This window comes from Symphalangus syndactylus, chromosome 2 (genome assembly GCF_028878055.3).
Source record: "Symphalangus syndactylus isolate Jambi chromosome 2, NHGRI_mSymSyn1-v2.1_pri, whole genome shotgun sequence".
Taxonomy (NCBI): domain Eukaryota; kingdom Metazoa; phylum Chordata; class Mammalia; order Primates; family Hylobatidae; genus Symphalangus; species Symphalangus syndactylus.
The window spans coordinates 103,554,750-103,577,977 of record NC_072424.2 but is presented as its reverse complement, the minus strand read 5'-3'; the positions used below and the strand labels follow the sequence as shown (position 1 = coordinate 103,577,977).

The following is a 23,228-nucleotide window of genomic DNA, read 5'->3' as shown; positions in this document are numbered from 1 at the left end:
GTTTAGAGAAAACTGAGATTGCATCAATTTGGCCTCACCCTTGGCCTGACATTTTATCCTTCTCTCCAGAGATCTTGCTTGGACTGCCCTTAAGTACGCTGCTCCAGAGAACTCTGCTCCGTGTTGTCAGAAACCGGCTTTCAAGTAAGTTCTGTTGCTAATTCCACATGATAATTCCACAGTTAAGTCAGAAGGCATTTGAAAAGATGTTTAACTTTGGATGGCTCTTTTCTGATTACAGGCTGAAGGGGGTTCTTTTCTCTTTGGTTTGCCTTTTGCTTTTAATAGCTTGACCATTTCTGGCTTCCACTGCATTGTAAGAGCTAAACTACAGGTTTGTCAGTCAGTGTTTCTCTCTCTCTCTGCCTCTGTCTCTCTCTCCCTGCTCCCACCCTCTCTTCTCTCCGTTCTCTCTCCATCTCTCTCATTTCCTAGTTACAAATCATGCTATCTTACTGTCTTAAGAGCACCACTGATTTCATCCTTGTGCCACTGTCCCTATGCTCCCAAGATCATATTTCAGCATTTTAGGATATGTTTTTTGTTTCATTGTTAGAATACTTTTCAGAAGAGGTCATGATAAGCAAGACAATTTTACATTTCTGAGTTGAAAAAACTGTGCTGCTCTTCCAGAACAGTTTTGGTTTGTATTCTCAGTTTCAGGGGCTCCCCTGACTCTACATTTTAGGAACAAGAAGAGGTTAATATTGAGCAGGTTGTTCATGAACCGGCAGTTACCTTTACTACAGGAATCACTTTGGATTCAGGCTGAGAAGGCACTATAGCTCTTAAAATCACTATGTAGGGCATGTGAAGAAGAAAGAAAAGAAAGAAGAAGAAAGTAAGTAGGAGGAGGAAGGAGGAGGTGGGAGAAAGAAGGAAGGGGGAGAAGCGGGAAGGGGGAGGAGGAAGAGGAGCAGGAAGAAAGGGAGCAGGCGAGGAAGGGAGAGGGGGAGGAAGGGGAGGAGAAGCATGACTACCATCTTGACCTAAACTCATATCTTATCCACAAATAAATTCAAAATGGATCACAGACTTAAATATAAAACATAATGCTATAAAATTTTCAGAAAAGAAAAACAGGAGAGAATCTTCAGAACACAGAGCTAGGCAAAGAGATCTTAGAATTCAGACCAAAAGCACAATTCATAAAAGGAGAAACTGATAAATTGAACCACATCAAAATTAAAACCTTTTGCCCTGTAACTCTGTTAACTGGATGAAAAGACAAACTACAGACTGGGAGAAAATATTTGCAAATCGCATATCCAACAAAAGACTAGAATGTGTACAATTCAACAGTAAAAACCTAAACAATTCAATTCGAAAATGGGCAAAAGATAGGAAAGGAGATTCCACTAAAGAAGATACACTATGGCTAATAATAAGCACATGAAAATGTTAAACTTCACTAACCATTAAGGAAATACAAATTAAAACCATAATGAGATATCACTACATACTTATCAGAATAGCTAAAATAAAAATAAAAAATATTGACACCACCAAATGACAATGCAGAGAAACTGGATTACTCAGACTTTGCTGATGGGAATGTCAAATGTTACAACCATTCCAGAAAAGAGTATTGCAGTTTCTTATAAAACTAAAAATACACTTATCCTTTGACCCAGCAATTGCACTCTAGGACAGTTATCTCAGGGAAATGAAAACTCATGCTCAAACAAAAACTTGTACATAAATGATTGTAGCATCTATCATCTTTGTTCATAAATAGCCCTAACTGGAAACAACCTAAATGCCCTTCAATGGGTAAATGACTAAAAAGCCGTGATTCATCCATACTATGGAATGCTACTGTGCAATAAAAAGGAACAAACTATCGATACATGCAACAGCTTTGAGGGATGTCAAGGGAGTAATGCTGAAGGGAAGAAAAAGCTAAATGCCAAAGGTTACATACTATATGATTCCATTTACGTAGTATTCTTGAAATGACAAATTATAGTGGTTGTCAGAGGAGGCAGGCAGATGGAAAGAGTGAGGAGGGATACAAAAAGGTAGCATGTGGGATCCTTTTAATGCAACTGTTCTGTATCTTGACTGATGGTGACCACAGAAATCTACATATGTGATATAACTGCATGGAACTAAATACATACAAACACACATGAAGTGAATGCTCTGAATAAGGCTGGTGGATTGTATCAATACGAATTTCCTAGTTGTGATATTGTACTATGGATAAAGAATACAGGGTATCTATTACTCCTTACAACTAACTACATGTGAATCTAAAATTATCTCAAAATAAAAGCTTTGCAGATCTTATTTATTCTAAATATCCTATCTTTCTGGTGTCTCATCCATTAGATGCCTGATGTCTTCCTTCCCTAATCTGGTTACTCTATCTGTAGTCATAATAGCAGAAAATATTTTACTACAATTGGTAGTTTAACTTGTACTTCCCCAAAACCTTATTCATGATTTACTATTCCTAACTGGAGCATGCCTTTTGGAGATGGCCTTATGTTTAATACTGACTCTTATGCTGCATGAAATGGACAAAATATTTTCTGAGTCTTAGTTGCATCACTGGTAAAATGGAGATAAATTAACCGATGTCATAGATTTATTTTGAAGGCAATTAAAATAATAAGTAAAGCACTCAGTACATAGTAGGTCCTTAAATTGTTTCCGTCCTTTTCTCATTATCAACCTAAAATCTAGCTTAATTACTAGATAAAAACATCAACAATAAACTTTGGTTTTGGCTCCAAGGCTCATATTTAGAAAATAATAAATGCATCTCTAATGAGCACAGCCTGGGGACTGGGGATGGAATGAGGCTAAATTCAGTTCTTAAGACGTATTTCAATTTAGGAGAAACATAATGTTTTTAAGCCTATGTTCTCTGAGTTTGAAAACATTCTGGCTTATCAAAATGTTTTACAAATGTTTAGCATGTAATTCATTTTATTATGTTTAGTGAGTGACTGCCACATAGACATTTAAATCTGTAAATGCTAGCCAATCATATACTAAATTACTTCTATTCAGATATCAACAAATTTATTTATGTTGGACAAGTTCCAGCCTTAAAAATGACTCTGATTCAAAAATATAATTTCACCCATTTCACCTACCTACAAAAATATTTTTTAGTAATAGACTCCCTACAAGGTGATAAGCTTTAAATGTGTCAGAGATTTTCAGTTATAGTCCAACCAATTAAGCTACAGAACAGTAGGAGAGAAGCACTTAGGATTTAAAATTCAAGGTAGGTTGCTAAACATGGGATTTGGAGCAATTTGCAGATCAGAGCATGACAGCTGGATTTGCTGAGCAACACTGGCCTGAGAGAAGTGTCAAAGCTAGAAAGAGAAGAACCAAATGTTACACTCCTCTAATATGAATAAAATGGATGAAGCAAAGTATAGTTTACTTCTCCTGGATACCTGCTCTATTTATGAACAAGCACAAAACACAAAATGCAAAGTAATACTTGAGGACAAAGTCCCCTCAAATATTTCTTTAAAGTACTGATAACAATTTTGTAAAATGAATGCTTACCGAGCAAAGTAACTTTGTTTCCGTTCCTTCTTCTCTTCCTTGGTATCCATAATACACAATCAAAAGTGCAAAGTATTTGAAAAAGTCCCTCTTTTTAATCAGTGAGTCATAACCCTGTAAGAAAAAATAACAAAGCAACTGTAAACTTAAAAGTTTACACTGGCCAATGTGAAGAATAAAATGGAGTAGAACTACATGGACCAAAACAAATGAAAAATAAACTTTAACCAGGAAACATTGTCACATGAGTCAAACATGAAATGCAAATGTCCATGGGAGAAACTACAATCAGAATGGAGATGTTAAACTGTAAAGCAAAACCTGATGGAAAACCAAACTGCAGTATTTTCCTCATAACTAACAACTATTTTAAAACATGCCAAAATAAAAACCTTCACTGACTTTGGAAGATTGTAGCCTAACTATGTAGATGCTAATTATTTAAAAAAAATTGAACTCATAATCACTCTTCCCAAGCAATTAATAATGAATATGTCTCAGATAATTATGTAAAATGGCTCACTTAGGTGTTTTACAAGAATGTTTTTTTAAAAAAATAAAAATAACTTCAGCACTCTATTTTATTTTCGGAAACATGCCAGCAAGTACATCCCACTTGAGCAAATGTGGAAATGAAAGTACAAAGACACAGGAAGCTGTTCCTCAGCATGGCTTTAAACTCTTGTGTCTCCCTCTTCTCCACCCCTGCGACCCTCACCCACGCTTGCCAGCAGTGGCTTAAGCCTATAATATAAAAGGTTGTCTCCAGATCAAGCTTCCTCAAATACCACTTTCATCATGCCACTCCCCTGTTCAAAAATTTCCAATGTCTACTTATTGCCTGATTCACCAGTCTAAATTTCTGCAGAGCACTAACATTCCTAAAATTTGTCCTTTCACCCTGAAGCAATAGTTTGTTCACCAATCGAATTTAAATTTAACTAAAAAGCAGGCTGTGCAGTGGCTCACACCTGTAATCCCAGCACTTTGGGAGGCCGAGGCAGGCAGAACACTTGAGATTGGTAGTTTGAGACCGGCCTGGCCAACAGGGTGAAACCACATCTCTATCAAAAATAGCAAAAATTAGACAGGCATGGTGGTGCGCACCTGTAGTCCCAGCTACTCCAGAGACTGAGGCACAAGAATCACTTGAACCCAGGAGGCAGAGGTTGCAGTGAGCCGAGATGGCACCACCGCACTCCAGCCTGGGTAACAAAGGGAGACTCTGTCTCGAAAAAAAATTAGTAAATATAAATAAATAAAGCAAAGTATATTCACAATCAAAATTATTTGCTAATTCATTTCAATTCAATAAACAAATTAATCCACAATACATACTACATGAAAGGGAGTGTGATAATCCCAGAGGCCAAAGATAAAGACATGATATTTGCTGTAACAGTATATACTGTCTTTCAGGAGAGACACTTAGGATTTCAAGACAATGTGATATGTACTGCTGAAAAATAGACCTCAGTAAAAATACTTATTAGCTCAATTTAGCCATTTTCTAATGTATATTTTCAAAATATCATTGAAAAAATATCATATATAATTTCTATTTGCCAATTAAAAAAAATTAAATAACACTTAACACTACGCAAAGCCCACCCCAGGTACCCTGAGCACACACTAATGTTGTAGGTTAAGAATGGATTTCCGGCTGGGCATGGGGGCTCACGCCTGTAATCCCAGCACTTTGAGAGGCCGAGGTGGGTGGATCACCTGAGGTCAGGAGTTCGGGACCAGCCTGGCCAACATAGTGAAACCCCCTCTCTCTAAAAATGCAAAAATTAGCCGGGCGTGGTGGCAGGTGCCCGTAATCCCAGCACTTGGGAGGCTGAGGCAGGAGAATCGTTTGAACCTGGAAGGCGGAGGTTGCAGTGAGCCGAGACCACTCCATTGCACTCCAGCCTGGGCAACAAGAGCAAAACTCCATCTAAAAAATAAATGCACTTCCTAGGTAAAGGGTACGAGCAAGCAGGTTTCAATTGAACAAAAGCAAGAAGACAAAATCATTCCCTTCTGTTCCAGGGTAAAGTGAGCTGAGGATGAAGACATGGGCAGGATCTGGGTCACAGAAAGCCTTGTATGCCACTCTAAGGAGCTTGGACTTAATCCTAGCTGGCTATGTGCAGCCCACCCCCTTCACTGCACCTTGTCAGATGCCACCAGTTGCTCATGCTGAACCCAGCGGCAGCATTTGCAGAGCCATTACCAAATCCATCAGAGCTGGTCCATGAGATAAAACCAATTTTCTCATCCCCAATGTACATGAAAGGGCACCACCAGAGGGTTTTCCATGAGGGAGTGTAGCATAATCAGACAGCAGAGGTAGAGGATTGACTTGAGAGGATTTAAGGACAGGGTGAAGTAGATTCATTAAAAAGAAATTACAGTCAAACTAATTGAGGGAGGAGCACCCAAAACTAGGCAGCAGTAGTTGACATAGAAAGAGGAAGGATGGACTCAAGAAATACTTAGGAGGCTGATGAGTTGACATTTGGTGAGTCATGCAGTGTAGATAACAAGGAAAGGAAGGAATGAAGGATGTCCTCCAAGTTTCTGCTTCAGGAATTGCGTGGGCTATGACACCGAAGATTCAGTACAATATACATGAAAAGGGCAGGCTGCATGTAGAACGGGGGAGCAGAAGGAGGTAAGAGATCGGTTGTGGACATGGTGCCTTTGAGACGGCTACGGGATAGTGGAGTTGGAGACATTCACCAGACGTTTGATTACATCAAAAGCACAGAAGGGCAGTGAAGGCTAGAGGAAAGGAATTAGAAATTATCAGCATATGCTTGTAGTTAGGAAGAAAAGGAGAAAAAACAATATGACGATGAGATCACCTTGGAAGCCTGACAACTATTCATTCAGCCATGTACAGAAACATGGGAGTGCACAGTCTCAGCTCTTACTAGTTTATCTTCATATCCCTGACTTGGGCTTCACCCTCAAAGAGTTTTCTGTCCAGTCAGGAAAATATGACTGTGCAGATAACTAAAGTGTAGGGTAGTAACTTGGGGCTGTCCAATGAATAATACTAAGTAAGAATCCAAAAGATGTGAAGTTCAATTCTGCTTGAGGTGATAAACCTTTCAGAGTGGTTAGGATTTCAATGGGTAAAGTGGTTAGGATTTCAATTCCAGAAAGCAGGAATGCCAGAGCAAAGGGACAGAAGTGAAAGGGGCTAGGCACACTCAGGCAAGGAAAGCATGGCTACCAGGTACAGAAAGGGAACTAATCTTGATGCCTGCCTACCAAGAACCATTTATTTCAACATATTATCCCTATGTTATCTTTTTATCCTTCAACCACACTATGATTTAGATGTACTTATTTCCATTAAACTGAGGCTGAGAGGTACTAATTAATTTCCTTAATTCAACAGCACTAGCTGTGGTGTGGCAGCAATTTAAGTCCAGTTTGGTATACACTCCAGTGTCTTTCAGTAACCTTTGTAGCCAGAAAGCATTTGGGGACGAGCTAGAAAAAGTAGTCCGGAGTCAACAACATCCAATGCTGCAGCACAGAATTCGCAAGTTAAGGCACATGTACCTAGCCACTGGGACAGGGAGGTCACTGAGGACCTCCAACAGGACTGCATTAGTGACATACTGGGAGTGGAAGCCATGCTACCATGAGTTGAGGTAGTTAGTACTCATTCAAGAATTCAAGTGCAAGGAGAAAGAAGAAAAAGGAAAGATGGCAGCTGAGTGTCTAACTCTCATGAGCTCAGTTTCACAATGTGGTTTGAACCCCCTGGGCTCCTCCCCAACTCTGCACCTTTATCCTCACTCTTTCCTCAGGCATGAGGCAACCTTGCTAGGCTCCTCCTTCTGACAAGGCCCAATTCTACTTCAAAGCCTTTCCTGACCACTTGTGTGCACTTCTCTCACCTAAGAGCTTATTTCATATATCACCTATCACTTACTGCAAGGCACTTAATCATATACTGTGTGACAACAGCATTTCAATTAGTCTCCTCACCCTGACCATAAATTCCTTCAAGTCAAATAACACCAAGTTTCACTTTTACTATACTTCCCTAAATAACTGGCACATAAGTAGGCAGAAAATCCATACAAAAGCTAAGCAAGGAGTTAAATTAATCCAGGACTGGGGATAACGTCAATTATATGGCAGACCAATACAAATCCAAAAATTCCTCCCAAATTAAGACTTACTTAGGGATGGAGGATGGAGTCTCATGCCAGCCTCCCTCAGACTCCAGGAAGGATCAGAATCCTAGGCTCTCTGCCCTGCCCTGGGTCAGGTGATTTATTTTAAAATTCATCTCCTACATGTCACAAAAGCAATGATTTCTATTAAATTTCCGGTCATGAATAAAAATTAAGTTACGGCAATCTAATTGGAAAATTTTTATACTGCAAGCTGAGCCAGAAACTAATATTTGGTTCAAGTAGAAAAATATTAATGAAACTAGGCACAAGAGAAAAAGATTAAATGATCCAATAGTTGACATCTGGTGCTGCTGTGTCTGATTACAACCAGTAAGGCTTATTTTATTTTTCAATATCCTATTAGGTAAATGAAAAATATGCTAATCTTTGGTTTAAGTTTCTGGAAATTCTTACATTCCTTAAACAAGATAGATGCAGTTCTTACAGGTTTAGACACACCAACAGATTAACCAGAAGGAGCTCAGTAGAGAATGCTATAAAAATGATTTGCACAGAACACCACACTGCAGCCTTCATGCTTCAGTGAAGAACCAGAGCTCCTTAAATCAGTCTCTAATGGGAACTACATTTTCCATTATAAGTGGTCATAATGGGCTTCTTAAAAGCCCTTCATTCATTTAATGTTGACTTTCCTTCACATCAATACACTCTAGATTCATCTAAATGCTGACTTCTAAGAGTCTCCTGCATTTACGGTGTATTGCAGACCAAAAAGAATTTCATGAGAAAGCACAAGATGAATCTTCCATCTAAATATTTTTTTTCGCAGTCTTAAATCAGGATAGTCAATTAAACTTAAATCCAGTTCATTATTCAAATAAAAATAGCACATAAAAATCCTTACCTCAAAAGAGCTGTGATGAAGACAAAGTATTTTTTGAATCATCAGCAAAGTGTTCCTTGTTTGTAAACATGGTACCATTTAAAAGAACAGAACCAGCAGAGACCCCTTAACTACACCAAACTGACCTATACAGGTGTGGGTCACACAGCTAGAGGTCCTCAATGACCTCCATGTCCCAGTGGCTAGGTACATGTGTCTTAACTTGCAAATTCTGTACTGCAGCATTGGATGTTGTTGACTCCGGACTACTTTTTCCAGCTCATCCCCAAATGCTTTCTGGCTCCAAAGGTTATTGAAAGACAGTGGAGTGCATACCAGACTGGATTTAAATCACTGCCGCATCACAGCTAGTGCTGTTGAATTAAGGAAATTAATTAATACCTCTCAGCCTCTCAGCTGTGGGTCACATAGCTGTGGACCCACACAGCAAAGCGTGGCTTTTTGGATTCACCTCCAACACACTGCAGTTCCTTGAATATTCAAGTATAACAAGTCAGGACTAGAAAAACAGCAGTATATCCATGAGGCCCATCAGCTGTTTTCCCAACAACATGTTTCTTAATATACAAATGAAATGATGTCAGGAGTACACATTGAGGCTTGGTCACACCGTGTTTGGTCACGTAAGGAACAGACCAAAATGGACCTTTCTATGCAGGCATTTCCTCCTAGAAAATAGTTACATTTATACCAAAATATGACAGGTGTTCAGTCTCTCAAAGCCACACTGTCATCTAAACAAAGCAAAAATATTCAAATTTCAATGTTAAACAAGGTCAGAAATTTGAACACTCCCTATAACAGTAGAGAAACCTGGGAAGGACACAGAACCAGATACAAACATGTGCCACAAACTTACAAGGGTACCCAGACGCAGTGGCTCATTCCTATATTCCCAGCACTTTGGGAGGCCGAGGCAGGTGGATGGCTTGAGGTCTGGAGTTCGAGACCAGCCTAGCCAACATGGCAAAACTCCATCTCTACTAAAAACACAAAAAGTAGCCAGGCGTGGTGGCACATGCCTGCAGTCCCAGCTACGCAGGTAGCTGAGGCACGAGTATCACTTGAACCTGAGAGGCGGAGGTTGCAGTGAGCCTAGATTGTGCCACTGCACTCCAGCCTGGGCATCAGAGAGACTCTCTCTCTCAAAAAAAAAAACAAAAAACAACTTAAAAGGGGAGCAATCAGATAATACCCCCCAAATAAATAAATACATGTTACAAAAACAATACAACAACAACAACAAAAAAAAAAACAAAAATGAATGATTCGGCAACAAACAACTAAAAAGTTATTCCTGAAGCAAGGTGATGATCAAGGATGGGCTCTGGATCTGCTATTTGGGAAAGGGTTTGACATCTTTGCATAGCAAAATGAATGCAGAACTCATCAACTCCTATTCCATTATTCTTTGCCTAGGGTGCTCAAATTTGACCTGAGAAAAATTAAACAAATGTGAGTTTCATTGCCCTTTTACCTAAGATGAGTCAAGAGATGCCATCAAATCTCCTACATGCTCTAAATGAAGACCCCCATCTCTGGGCTAGATAGATCATTTTATAAGTTCTCTCTTAGACAAGAACATGCAAATGAGATTTCTAAAAAGTCACAGCAGGGTGAGGAACTGTAGAAGGTGTGGAAAATGCCAGAAGCCTGAAAACAGGCAAATGCATTTTAGTTTAGAAAGGGTAATTGTGCAAACTATACACTGAAGCATATCATCACATAGATTCCAGGAAAATTTGAGAAATGATCACTTAAGGCAGTTTGGTAAGAAAATAGAGGGAGGGAGCTGTGGACCCTGAGATCTAGAATGATCCCAGAAAGCCAACGATTCAGCAGGACAAGTGGATCACTTTTGGAAACATCTACCATGGACCAAGTATTCTGCTGCAGACACAAAGATGAAGACAGCATTCATCAGCCAGGAAGCTCAGGAAGAAGAGGCAACTATAACTTATCAGCTGACTAAATGAGATGTGGTGAGTGCTCTGATACTAGTGGTCACAAGGAACCACAGAGCACAGAGCATTGAGCAACTTACACTGCCTCAAAGGGAAGGAGTGTCCCGGCAACGTCACAGGTGATGCCAGTGCTGGGCTGGGAAGGAGGTGCAGGAGTTTCCCAGACAGTGAATGCAGAAGAGGTCAGGGTCATCAGGCAGAATGAGGATATGCAAGCCACTGGCAGGAATGTGTGGTGTTCAGGGAATCCTGAGTGATCCGGTATGGCTGGAGTGCAAGGGCTGGTAGACGAGAGGACATTCAGGGAATGCTGGCTTAGTCAAATCACACTGACCTAATTTCCCTCCCTGACATAGCTACTATTCTAGTGGATCAGGAAAATGAGGAAAACACATGTAACTGCACTTAAGACGCATTTGATAAATTTCTCTTGTCTGCTTATGGATAAGATGGAGAAATGTGGGTTGGGTGTGTAGGTGGATGTTTATATGATTAGATGAATAAAGGAAATCACTGAATCACTGTACCAAGAGGTATATGTTGACTGACTGACCAATCTCAGTTGCTCTGAGAGCTGAAATCCATTCTGAACCTGGAGGGAGAACGTTAATAGCTTAATGCAGTATTTTTTCTTATGCCCTGTCCTCATAAGTATATTTCCCATTGACTTGAACAAAAATATAGAGGCCTCCCTTATCAGCCATTTGGAGAGGTAGGTACTTAATAACATCCTGGATAGCAGCATTAGGATTCAAAAGCCCTCGGCTGTCTGTAGAAAGGAGTCAATTATTATAAGGTGGAAATTTACCCCACATGAATCTCAGGTTTTACTGGTGAGGTACTAAGAAATAAGAGCGGTACAGTTTAGTGTTAGCACAAGTGAATATGATTTGTGGTTTTAGATGACAGTAAGATTCATATATGGAATTACAGTTGGGTAATTCCACTGTGCACCTTCCTCCCCCTCACCTCGAAAAAACTCACTAGTGCTATCAACCCAGAATAAACAGATTACAATAGTCTGTCACACCCTTTTTGAGGATTAGACTACATCAGGATTATTGCATTTAGCTAGGGATCTCACACGATAGGGAAATTAGAGCAAACAGGATGGTTAAATGGCATAAAACTAGATTTTAAGAATATTAGTCAAAGGAGTCGGTCAGGAGAGAAGACTTGGATTAAATGACAGCTGTTTTTAAACATCTGAAGGATCTTTATCTAATAGAGGATTTAGGCTTGATAGACAGATCTTCAAGGGGTATACCTAGAATTAGACATTAGATATGGAGGGAGAGAGGTCTGTGGCTCAGTATAAGGAAGAACTGTCTGCAGATGGAATGGCTTCCTCATCTTCGAGAGTAACAGAGCACATACCGAGCAACCGTTTTATATGACTACTGTAGAAATGCAGTTCTCAGCCTTATCAAATTCAACACCTCATCTAAATAAATATGTAAAGCATTTTATTATACGCCCTTCATAATATTGAGACGAAATTCATAGATCATGTAACCTACTTACACCCTTAATTTTATAAAATCATCATGATGCCCCAAAGGAAAGTATTTGATCACGGGTATTTCAATATGTAAATTCTCAGACACAAGTTCATTAGAAGACATAATATAGATTCATATTGCTCCTACAGAAGAAGATATGAAATTCCCAAGTACAAGGGTCAATTCTTCATTTTCTTGGACTGCCTCACTCATTGCAGGGCATTTGGCACCTCTGCTTGCCCCCAACTAAATGCCAGTAGCACCCTTCCCATAACCATGCCAACCAAAATGCCCCAGGAAAGGGTATCACAACCAATGAGAATCACTATTAAGAGGAAAATCAAGCCCCATGGGTAAACTAGTATTTTAAATTAGTTTTTAAATTAAATGTTTTTAACTTCAAAAATTCCCTTAAAGCCAAGATTTTATGAACTTCATATACCTGAGAAGTTCTCTGTTTCCCATACGCTCTGTGCTTCATCTGAATAACACTTAACCCATGCTATTAAGGCAGAAGGGTACCTTTTATGTGTTTTTTTTTGTTTTTGTTTTTGTTTTTTTTTGAGAAGGAGTCTCACTCTGTCATCCAGGCTGGAGTGCAGTGCCACGATCTCGGCTCACTGTAACCCCTGCCTCCTGGGTTCAAGTGATTCTCCTGCCTCAGCCTCCCAAGTAGCTGGGATTACAGGCACCTGCCACCACGCCCAGCTAATTTTTGTATTTTTAGTAGAGATGGGGTTCCGCCATGTCGGCCAGGTTGGTCTTGAACTACTGACTTCAGGTGATCTGCCCACCTCAGCCTCCCAAAGTGCTGGAATTACAGGTGTGAGCCATTGTGCCCGGCCGAAGGGTACCTTTAAAGTAAGATAGGCCTGGTTAAAATCCAGACTCCACCACCTACAAGGTATGTAGCCTTGGGTAAGTTACCTAATTTCTCTAACTTTCAGTTTCTTTATCTGCAAAAGGGCTGTTACAGAGACTCAATGTGTAAAAAAATCAATGACTAGAATCTGGTGCCCCACGGAACAGAAAATTCTATCCATTGAGATTTCCATGCATCCAAATATGCAAGTGTTCATGAAATACCATTTTCAATACCACCTGAAGAGCCACATTCAAATCCGCCCCAAATAGTAAACTAACAAGCCAGGCAGACCTAGTGAATACAAAGATGACAGGAAACAGTTAAATATCTATTAACATTAACCATATGCACCAAATTTTTTGTTCAGTACTGTTACACACACTGCTTGGTTTAATCTTTATGACTGCGTGAGGGAGTTAATCTCAATTCTTTTCAGATAAAGAGTCTGAACTTTAGAATAATTAAATAATTTATTCAAGGTCAAATAGCCATAAGAGTTACAGCCAGAATGATCAGCTCTGTCTGAACCCAAAGAAGGAACCACTAATAATGGCCTGTAAGGGTGGGCTATTACTACACATAATTTTCACATCAATGCCTGGTTCTTCCTGGATTTAACTATAGTTAAAAAGAACAAGACAGGGGCTGGGCGCAGTGGCTCACATCTGTAATCCCAGCACTTTGGGAGGCTGAGGCAGGTGGATCACCTGAGGTCAGGAGTTCGAGGCCACCCTGATCAACATGGTGAAACACCATCTCTACTAAAAATACAAAAATTAGCCAGCATGATGGCACATTCCTGTAATTCCAGCTACTCAGGAGGCTGAGGCAGGAGAACTGCTTGAACCCGGGAAGCAGAGGTTGCAATGAGCTGAGATCATGCCACTGCATTCCAGCCTGGGCGACAGAGCGAGACTCTGTCTCAAAAAAAAAAAAAAAAAAAAAAAAAGAACAAGAGGGTGAACCCAGCTTTATGGCCAACTGTCTTCAAGGATATAAATACTAACCTGTATTCAAGGTAGCCATTACTATTCATACTAAATGCACTTTAGTAAACATGTCAGTACATTCAACAACTATTTATTGCACTGAGTAGGTTGTTTTTTTTTTTTTTTTTTTCTGACGGAGTCTCGCTCTGTCACCCAGGCTGGAGTGCAGTGGCACAATCTCGGCTCACTGCAAGCTCCGCCTCCCGGGTTCACGCCATTCTCCTGCCTCAGCCTCTCCGAGTAGCTGGGACTACAGGCGCCCGCCACCACGCCCGGCTAATTTTTTTGTATTTTTAGTAGAGACGGGGTTTCACTGTGGTCTCGATCTCCTGACCTCGTGATCCGCCCGCCTCGGCCTCCCAAAGTGCTGGGATTACAAGCGTGAGCCACCGCGCCCGGCCTGCACTGAGCAGGTTTTTAAAGAGCTAACCGGAAAGCACATTCTCTTAATTCACTAAATTAATTACCCCTTAAGTTTTGAGAACAGAAGAAACCAATCTATTTCCTCACAGAAAATGGAATTGGTAAATACAGATAGTCAGAATTTGGAATTTTTATCTTTTTTTTAAAAAAAATTTTATTTCTTTGTTTCTCTTAAATTATGAAAGCCATCTTTTTTCTAAGCACTAAAATTATAGCTCATTTTTAGAATTAAAAATTTATAGTTCTATAACATTTCTATCAAATATTTTTCATATATTGACTGCATTCTCTCATTAATACTCATAAGGTATAAGAAGTCAGTTTTGAAGTTTTCTACCTGCACACAAAGAGTAGAAGGGCCAAATCTGCACTGTCATACAGAAAGTTACTGGAGGTAATGAAAACAGAACAATCTATCTGCTGATCTCATCTCCTAGTCATAAGAGACATCCTCTTTCTCACCATCAATCACTACTGGGTACCTGTGACATGCTTTTGATTACCTGTCACAAGAGGTGTGAAAAATATGATGCCTGCCTTACCCACAGCGGAGTTTCTGGAGACACCCCCTACTATGTTGCGGCACCAGAAGATCACTTCAGATCATCTCTAAGACAAATCTGAAGACATTAGGCTCCAAGTAGCATCAATAAACAGGAGACATGGAAAGAAAGTTTGTTTTCAATTACTTCTGGAATTCATTTTAATACTACCAGACAGATTCATTCCTAAAACCATAGACCCTCTGGCCCGTTTCATTTTTTTGCAGACATATTCTAGCTCTGGTCCAAAGAAAATAAGCTGCAAACTTCTGGAGTCTCTAAACTAATACAGAACTCAATCTCATTCTCCAAATCCTTGCAGAGAATATGTGCCAATGTGAATCACTGTGCCAGGGCCCTGTGCTCACAGTAAATGCCATCACCAATGCATGTGTCCTCGTCTTAGACTGGGTCCCAATGCAATCAATTTCACGAGAGGAAAAAAAAAATGTGAGCAGTAGTTACCACTACTACTATTACTACTTATTATTATTTGTTGGGGGCTATTTCGTGGATCTGAATTAAGAGTTAACTGATAAAACCAACAAAATTGGATAGATGAAAGGCGTTAAAAGATAAATGGAATGCCTTTCCAAAAACATACAGTATATGAGTAGTAAACACTACTTTTCAAGAATTAAATTTGAGTGTCTTCTGAGACTTTATCAATGACAGACAATTTACCATTAAACTGCCATTTCACTAAAGAAAAGGCCATGTATTTCTTTGCCTTCTGTGGATGAGATCTGCAATTGAATGCATTCTCAAAATATACTGGCATACATTCATACCTGTAAAAAGGCAAAATAAAATAACTGAATTATCATTCTTTTTAATGTGCTTTCAGCATATTTACATGGAGAGTATAAGTGGCAATAAATAACTTATGCTTACTCCTAAATAGTGCCTTGTAATATATTTATGAGTAATTTTCTTCAATTCAGTAAGCACTTAGAACCTGTTTTGTGCCTACAACTGTACTATTTATCTGAAGCCTGTGACTATAAAAAGGACCCAATGTGCTCTAAAGAAACTTCAATTTTTGACGAGGGAGATAAGATTTACATAAAATAATCAGGACACAGGGGCATGAAAAAGTTATGCCAAATAAAACGTATGACACACAGAGGAAGTGCTAATGGGAAGTAAGAAAATGTCTGGGTTACATGGACCAGTGCTGGTAGGGAAAATGTTAAAAGTGGGACATCCCCGAAAACCACAAGTCAGAGTTATATTTCAATAGTGCCACACAATCAACAATCAGATCTGTAAACCAGAAACAGTTTTATCCCCAGTGAAAATGTTCTCTATCAGAGCATACTCAGGACAACAGCAATTCTACCAGATTCTGCCTCAGATGTCTTGGTAACAACGGAGAGCGGCATGAAGTATTGTGGTTAGCAAAATATGGACTGTGGTAAATACACAAACGTGGGTTCCGGAACAAGACATAACAAAAAGTGTCTAAGCAGCAGGGAATATGCCAAGTGTGAAACTAAATCAGCATGGAGAAGTACAAGGACCTCTTCTTGGAAAAAAAAATTATGTGTGTAATATTCAACTATAAATTTCTAGCAGACTGGGTTAAGAAATCAAGTCTATGGTATACTTTTTTTTTAAGGTTTATTGAGTTGCTTGTCATAAAACTTGTAGAATTCAAAAGAAAATGGCTTTTTGGAAGACTGGATTGTTGTTCCTAATTAGGCACTTCTTCCCTTGCTGTAAGATAATTATACATCTATACCCTTTGCTGTGCAGCTCTGTGATGCTTTGCACTAGTACACAGAGTATATGACCCCATCTGATTTTTCATGTGACTTGTTTTGACCAATAGACTGTGAGGATTAACAGTCATATTCATATTGACTTGAAGCACTAAGAGACCTGGCAAGTTTCTGCTCTCCACCAGCAGAGTATGCTCCAGGTAGCTGCTTTTCCCTCTTCATCTTGGGTTCCAGGATGAAGACACGTGAAACAGACCCGAACTTGAACCTCAGCTTTGGCATCCGGCTTACCCTTTGCCAAGGCCAGCCTGCAGAACCCAGCCAGGAGTAGCTAAACCACAGTCAACCTGCAAATCCATGAAGGTGAAATACATATTTGTGGATATAACCCACTGCGGTTTGGAGACAATTATGCAACATTATCACAACAAAAAACCCAATACACCCTTAGAACCATCCTGACCCACAAATTACTTCGTGGAGTTTTACCAGAAAGATCAAAACCACATAGTACATATTATTGTTTATATGAATAATTCTACCAAGGCCTGAGATACCAAAGCCCAGAGAAAAGACAATTGACACAAATAGCAGAGGAGGCTTCCTTTTCTTCCAGTTGTCATTTACCTCATAACCACTTTGCATGGCTATGGGGTTTTAGCTGAGAAGGCATCATTTGACAAGACATTGTGCATTGTCTTGGTATATTTATATGTAAGAGTTAATATTACTTACTGTTACAGGTTAAATTATAGCATTCCAAAAAAGATATGTTGAAGTTATAATCCTCAGTACTCTAGAATGTGATCTTATTTGGAAATACAGTTAGTTAAGATGAAATCATACTGGAGTGGTGTGGTGCCCTAATCCAATATGACTGGAATCCCTATAAGAAGATGGCCATGTAGTGATAGAGACACAAAGGGAGGATGCCATGTAGACACAGGCCACACTTGGAGCTATACCACTGCAAGCTAAGGCACTCCAAGGTACAGCAAACCACCAGAAGTTAGGAAGAGAAAAGGAAGGATTCTTCTACCGGTTTCAGCGGGAACATGGCCCTGCTGACACCTTGATTTTGAACATCTAGCTTCCAGAAAGTGAGAAAATACATGTTTAAAGCTACCCAGCTTTTGGTACTTTGTCATAGCTCCCCTAAGAAACTAATACACTGACTTTAAATTACTTTTATACGCTGTCACTGTTGCAATAGGATACTGCTCCAAAAACTTTATTACTTTCCCAACATGTCCAGTCTGCCATGTTCTCTGATAATTTAAAGGAAACGCAGGCATGCCATTAAGAAAATTGGTAAACATTATTTGCCAATTGCCTCCTGGGCCCGGATGTTAACTCGATGAGCTTTCTGTTCATCCAGTTAACATCTGAGCCCAGGAGACAATTCCAGCACAGCTTATTTGGGTAGGTGGACTAAGAACTGGCCTGATTATCAAAGAATTATTTTATCCTACGAGAGTCTTTGGAACATTCTGAGAATGCAGCATCACCATGTACTATGCCACTTCTATCACACTTTCTATAGCAATTTTACACTGACAAACTTATACTGCTAAGTTTCTCAGTGTACACTTATGCTACCTTGTGTCATTTTCTTTATGTTATTTCTTTTTTGAGATGGCGTCTCACTCTCTCACCCAGGCTGGAGTACATTGGCGCAATCTCAGCTCATTGCAGCCTCTGCCTCACTCATTCAAGCGATTCTCCTGCCTCACTGCCTCACACTCCTCAGTAGCTGGGATTACAGGTGTATGCCTCCACACCTGCCTAATTTTTGTATTTTTAGTAGAGACAGGGTTTCACCATGTTGGCCAGGCTAGTCTTGAACTCTTGACCTCAAGTGATCCACCTGCCTTGGCCTCCCAAAATGTTAGAATTACAGGTGTGAGCCACCATGCCTGGCCCCTTGTATCATTTTCTAATTATTGTTCCTTATACCCACATTCCTTCCAATCAGACTATAAACTCTCTAAAGGCAAGGAATGTGTCTTATGCTGTTCAGCCATGCAGAGTTATGCACACTAACACACATCACAACTCTTTGTTTAGACTGGACACAGAATTTATGTTTAATAAGTTGATTTTTGACTTGTTACGGCTAAGTAACAGAAACTGACTTCAGGTTATGAAACGGTAAGGCCTTGCCTTTTATTTAGATTAGTGGTCTCCACTTTTTATTCCACATCAATAAAAGTATCTGAGCATAAAACTCTAATTACTTATAAAAACATGTCTTCTGTACTAAAAATTATAAGGCATATAACTAAAATAGAAGTCATGAAAATAAAGACATTCTAACGATTTCTTTCTGTACCTTCATGTGGTGCATGAACTTCACTTTAGAAACCACCAGTCTAGACTATGAGAGCAGATATGTGACAACATTCCCTGGGATTTGGTTCTTTCCAGAAAATGCAAGATCTATAAAATTCTAACACTTTTCTAAACTTAATAATTCTCTGACAGATTCATAAAATTGTCTAGATCAAACAAGCAATATTTTAAAGTTGATAGTGTTGTCTTTGCAACCAGGATTAATTTGTATATTATATTACTAGCCCCCTATTATAAATGCATTTGCTAACTGTGGTGCTCTCTGCAATTAAACCCTTTAAGTTTCAGATGTTAGAAATGAAAATCTATTATCAGGTCTTCAGGCAAATATCCATAAGACTGAGAACCCAAATGATATAACATTCTGATCTTGAAAACAAGGAAAACAGAAGGATGAGCAAAGGGGATGATGAAACAGAACATTCATACATTATCTCTAAGAATGTCTTCAACACAACAACATCCGATTTTCCTGTGTTCTATGTGCATGTAATAATGCTATGCTAGAAAATAGAAGGACATTGAGTAATATAAAACACAACTTCTATAAGCTTACTGTAAGAACTGGCCTGGCAAAGTGGTTCACGTCTGTAAACCCAGCACTTTGGGAGGCTGAGGAGGGCGGATCATTTGAGGCCAGGAGTTCGAGACCAGCCTGACCAACAAGGTGAAAGCCCGTCTCTACTAAAAATACAAAAAAATTAGCTGGGCGTGGTGGTACATGCCTATAGTCCCAGCTACTCCAAAGGTTGACTCAGGAGAATTGCTTGAACCCAGGAGGCGGAGGTTGCAGTGAGCCGAGATAACGCCACTGCATTCCAGCCTGGGCGACAGAGCGAGATTCTACCAAAAAAAAAAAAAAAAAAAAAAAGAACAACTAAGCAATAAAGTAAGCCAGTATTTAGTTCATTTGTGGCACAAATGCTTAAGTGCCAAAAGAACTGAAGTCAGCATACAATAGATGGGTTGGAAAGTATTCATGGAATTAAGTATAAACCTGGTGCGGAAGACTGATTTTAAACGAAGAAATGTGGAGGGAAATTCCAGCTAGCAAGGACAGCAAAGGCTTGGGAGGCAGGAATTACTCTCCTGTATGTGTGGGATTACTGAGGATTCTGACCCCACTGAAGTGCCAAGTTCATGCAGGGGAAGAGTGGAAGAGAAGGCTGAGTGCATGAAATGTAGAGAGGACACAGTGCCATCATCATCTAAGCCACATTCTTGGGATTAAACTTCCAGGAGAAAGCCACCACCACTAAAATCTCTTCAGTCATTTTACTTGGTCTGCTTATTCTTGAAGAAACAGGCTTGGGGCTGATCTATACCTAAAGCAAGAGAGCTAAATGCAAGAAAATACCAAGCAGATGATGCGTGGGTGAAGATTTTGAGGAAGTGAAATATTAGTAGCTTTAAAGGGAGGAAGAGAAAGTAAAATATGTCAAAATGAATATGCATTTGCTTTAAAAAAGTCAAAAATATAAAAATCGAATGATACATAATGGTAATAATGTTCAATAATTATCCTTATAATACATATGGATACCAAATAAAAATGTGAAAAAGGAAAACATAAATCTCTTATGATCCCATCAGTGAGAAAAAAGTAATAGTTTGTCACTTTCCTGTTTTCTATGCAAATGCATCTTAAAATCAAATTAGAATTTTTTGTATATACTGTTTATGTTTAACTCAGTTATTATAAACATCTCCCACATAATTAAATATTGTTCAAAATCATTATTTTAATGGCTAAATATCTTACCATATACATTTACTATCACTTAAAAAATGACTCTACTGTTGAATTTTTCTCAAATTTTTACAGTAACACTCTTGATAATAACTAATACTTATATAGTTGCTTATTCTGTGCCAGGCAGAGTTCCAAGTACTTTACATAAATTAATTTACCTAATTCTCTGTACAATGTAGGAGGTAGATACTATTATTATCTTCATTTGACAGATGAGAAAACTCAAAGTGTGGAGAAATTAACTTCCTAACTGCACAGAGGTGGTAACTGGTGGAACAGGATTCCAAGCCACATAACTGGCTCTGGCATTCCTGCTTTTAACCTTTCTACTATATCAGTAGCCTCTCAAAGATCATGGGCTCATCACGGAACTTCAGCTTCATGTCTGATTGTTTCCTTAGGATATACTCAGAAGAGAATCACGAGTGCCAAGGGAGTCCATGAGGCAAACTGCTCTCCACTGAAGGTATACCATCCTACCCTTCATGAGGTAAACACAACCTCACTCTTGCCAGCATTGTAACTGACTTTCAAAATCTAATAATCTGCATTTCTTTGATGCCATGAAGTCAGTATTATTTTCATGTCTTGGCCATCTTAAGTTCCTGTTTTGTGAATATTCTATTCCTATTCCTTGTTATAAAGGTTTTCAAAGAGTTAAGACATGTTAAATAGAAATTATTTTGGAAGGCTCTGTGATTCAAAATATCAAAGAGTATTGCTAACTAGTTGTTTCAGTGGGACCCTACAGACAGGCAGAACCCTGGGGGAAATCACCGGGAACTAGGGATGAGGGCTCAGCTGTAAACACCTGCAACCATAGAACTGACCAGACCTTCCCAGCAGACCCATGAATAGCCTGAAATTGAGATTTATCCCATACTGCAGGGGTGACACTTATCCAATGGCTAGAATATTTATCACTGCTACTCAGAGCACTCTCACTTCATGATATCAGCATGCCTGGGGAAACAAGTCAATAAATTCAATGTTTGTATAGCAAGGCCAGAATCACAGAAGAAACATGAAAGCTCTTAAGGGATCTCAGACTTTGGGATTTATCTCACAAATTATTTCTATTCTATAAGGCATACCTGGTTAGTGATAAGAATAATCCACTAGTCAGAAATTCCACACGAACAGTGCTGAACAAACACTATTAAACTCTTACTCTCTAAATCCTCTGTTAATCAGCTATCAAAAGCAAATTACCTCATGCCAGGTACCTTGCAATAAAAACCAAGCACTTAAGACCTCTGATTACTTGCGTTGGAATTAAAAACATTTCATTCACCTACTTAGGAGTCACTTCTTAGATTGGACCACTCTCTCCAGATGGCTCATGTCATCTATCAGGGTCAATTTTCAATCCTTTCAATGTCTTAAGAGTACCCTTTTTGCGTGGCTGATCCCCAAACACCAGTGACACCCTAATTGGAGGCTTTCGTCCCTTTATGTACCAACTACAGAAGAAAACTAGAGTGGGAGGAATAAAAGACACTCTCCAGATGAGTGTCATAATAAATACCAAAGCTATTTTTAATGGCTGTTAACACAATGTTTGAGAATTAGTAAAGTAAACAAGGGCTGCTAGAAAAAATTGATTTGGACATGCACAGGTGGCCTTCCATATCCATGGGTTCTGCATCCATGGAATCAACCAAGTGCACCACTTGAGGTCAGGAGTTCGAGACCAGCCACGACAACATGGTGAAATCCTGTCTCTACTAAAAATACAAAAATTAGCCAGGCTTGATGGCCCATGCCTGTAATCCCAGCTACTCAGGAGGCTGAGGCAGGAGAATCACTTGAACCTGGCAAGTGGAGGTTGCAGTGAGCTGAGATTACATCACTGCACTCCAGCCTGGGTGACAGAGTGGGAACCTGTCTCAAAAAAAAAAAACAAAAAAAAACTTGAGGAAAAAAATGAATGGTTGGATGGTTGTGTACTGAACATGTACAGACTTTTTTCCTTGTCATTATTCCCTAAACAGTGTACCATAACAACTATCTACTTAGTATTTACATTGTATTGGGGTATTTTAAGTCATATAGAGATGAGTTCAAATATACAGGAGGATGTGCATAGATTATATGCAAATACTATACAATTTGATATCAGGAACCTGAGCATCCTTAGATTTTGGTATCTGCAGGGGTCCTCGAATCCACTCCCTGGAACCAATCCCCTGCAGATACTGAGGGACAACTGATTTATATTGAGGTTGGGTGGGGGGTGGGGAGAGAAGAAGGATGAATGATTAAATAAAAGCTTCAACCCTAATTTTTTTTTTAATCAATCTTACATGCTATCCAAAATCATGGTTAATTTTTTACCAGAACGTCAATTTTGCGGGTAGCAAAATATAGCTATTAGCTATAACATAGCTAATATAGAAAATGACTCCTAGTATGGAAGCTACTTGGGACACTAAGTTTCATGCGGAAGGCTCCATGAGTTTACAGAATCTCAACTAAGAAAGGCCCCTAGAGATGACACCAGAAATGAGCGTGGCTTGCTCATGAAA

General features: G+C 39.3%; 1 protein-coding gene across 6 annotated transcripts in view; it reads right to left on the bottom strand.

Annotated features, from left to right (window-relative positions):
- Positions 1-23,228, bottom strand: part of NCOA7 (nuclear receptor coactivator 7) — a 145,258-nt gene that overhangs the window by 115,961 nt on the left and 6,069 nt on the right. For all 6 annotated transcript variants that reach the window (XM_055263155.2, XM_055263144.2, XM_055263166.2 and 3 more), the window contains exon 2: positions 3,535-3,648. In XM_055263155.2, the coding sequence (XP_055119130.2) occupies positions 3,535-3,584 (50 nt within the window). In that variant the 5' untranslated portion in view covers positions 3,585-3,648. The remainder of the gene's footprint in view (positions 1-3,534; positions 3,649-23,228) is intronic.